This window comes from Mus caroli, chromosome 5 (genome assembly GCF_900094665.2).
Source record: "Mus caroli chromosome 5, CAROLI_EIJ_v1.1, whole genome shotgun sequence".
Lineage (NCBI taxonomy): Eukaryota > Metazoa > Chordata > Mammalia > Rodentia > Muridae > Mus > Mus caroli.
The window spans coordinates 130818240-130819788 of NC_034574.1; the positions used below are offsets into that span (position 1 = coordinate 130818240).

A 1549-nucleotide genomic window follows, 5' to 3' on the forward strand; every position below is an offset into this window, starting at 1 on the left:
TTTTTTTATTATTATTTATTCAATTTACATTCCTATCATAGCCCCCTCCCTCCTCTTCTTCTAGTTCCACCTCACATGCCCCTCCTCCTCTAATTCTCTCCCCTTCTCAGAGAAAGGAAGTCTGACTCCTTAGGTGCCACCATGCCCTGGGACATCTAGTCCTAGCAGGACTAGCCTATCCTCTCCCACTGAGGCCAGAAAAGACAGCCCAGCTAAGGGAAAGGGATCCAAAGGCAGGTAACAGAGTCAGAGACAGCCACTGCTCCAGTTGCTAGGGGACCCAAATGAAGACTAAGCTGTACATCTACTACAAATATGTAGGGGGGCTAGGCCCACCTCTGCATGTTCTTTGGTTGGTGGTTCAGTCTCTTTGAGCTTCCATGTGACCAAGTTAGTAGACTCTGTAGGTCTTCTTGGGGTGTCCTTGACCCCTCTGGCTGGCTCAGTTCTATCCCCACTCTTCCACAAGACTCCCCAAGCTCCACCTACTGTTTGACTCTGCATCTCTGCATCTGTTTCCATCAGCTGCTAGATGAAGCCTCTCAGAAGAGAGTTAGGTCCTGTCTGCAAGTCATAGAGCATCGTTAACACTGTTCTCATGGGGTGGGTCTCAAGTAGGGCCTGTCATTGGTTGGCCCTTCCCTCAATCTCTGCTCCATCTTTATCCCTGAACAACTTATAGGTGGGACAAATTTTGGGTTNAAGGTTTTGTGGGTTGGTTAGTGCCTCCCTCCCCCTACTGGAAATGCTGCCTGGCTACAGGAGATGGCTACTTCAGACTCTCAAACCCCAGCTGCTAGAAGTCTCAGATAGCATTACTTTCATAAGCTCCCTAGAGTCTCCCCCAACCCCATCCCCGCCAAGTCTCCAACGCATCCCAGAGATGCATCCCCCACATCCACCATCTTCTACCCCTCCCCCTGCTCTCCCCACACCTATCCCTACGCTGTTCCCCTCCCCCACACCTCTCTCCCTCAGTTCCCTCCTTCCATCCAACTCTATTTGATTTCCCCTTTGGAATGGGACTCAAGCAGGCGCTCTTGGGTCATCCTTGGTATTTACCTTCTTTGGGTCTGTTCATTATAGGGTGGCGAGTCTGTACTTTATAGCTAATATCCACTTGTAAGTGAGCACGTACCATGTTTGTCTCTCTGGGTCTGGGTTACCTCACTCAGGATGATATTTTCAAGTTCCATCCATTGGCCTGCAAAGTTCATGATGCCTTTGTTTTTCATNGCTGAATAGTATTCCATTGTGTAAATGAAGCACAATTTCTTTATCCATTCTTCAGTTGAGGGACATCTGAGTTGTTTCAAGATTCTGGCTGTCATGAATAAGGCTGCTATGAACATAGTTGAGGAAGTTTCTTGTTTTGGGTCTATGTCTGGGAGTGGTATAGCTGGGTCTTTGAAGTAGAACTATTCCTGGTTTTCTAAGAAAGTGCCAAATTGATTTCCAGAGTAGTTGTAAAATTTTGTACACCCCCCAGCAATGGAGAAGTGTTACCCTTGCTTCACATCCTCAACAGCATGTGATATCACTTGAGTTT

General features: G+C 47.5%; 1 protein-coding gene across 1 annotated transcript in view; it reads left to right on the plus strand.

Moving 5' to 3' along the window:
• The first annotated feature begins 284 nt into the window (after positions 1–284).
• LOC110294983 (sperm motility kinase 3A-like) overlaps positions 285–1549 on the plus strand; it is a 6125-nt gene continuing 4860 nt past the window's right edge. Inside the window, exon 1 of the mRNA XM_029477814.1 lies at positions 285–317. Within this exon, the coding sequence (XP_029333674.1) occupies positions 285–317 (33 nt within the window). The remainder of the gene's footprint in view (positions 318–1549) is intronic.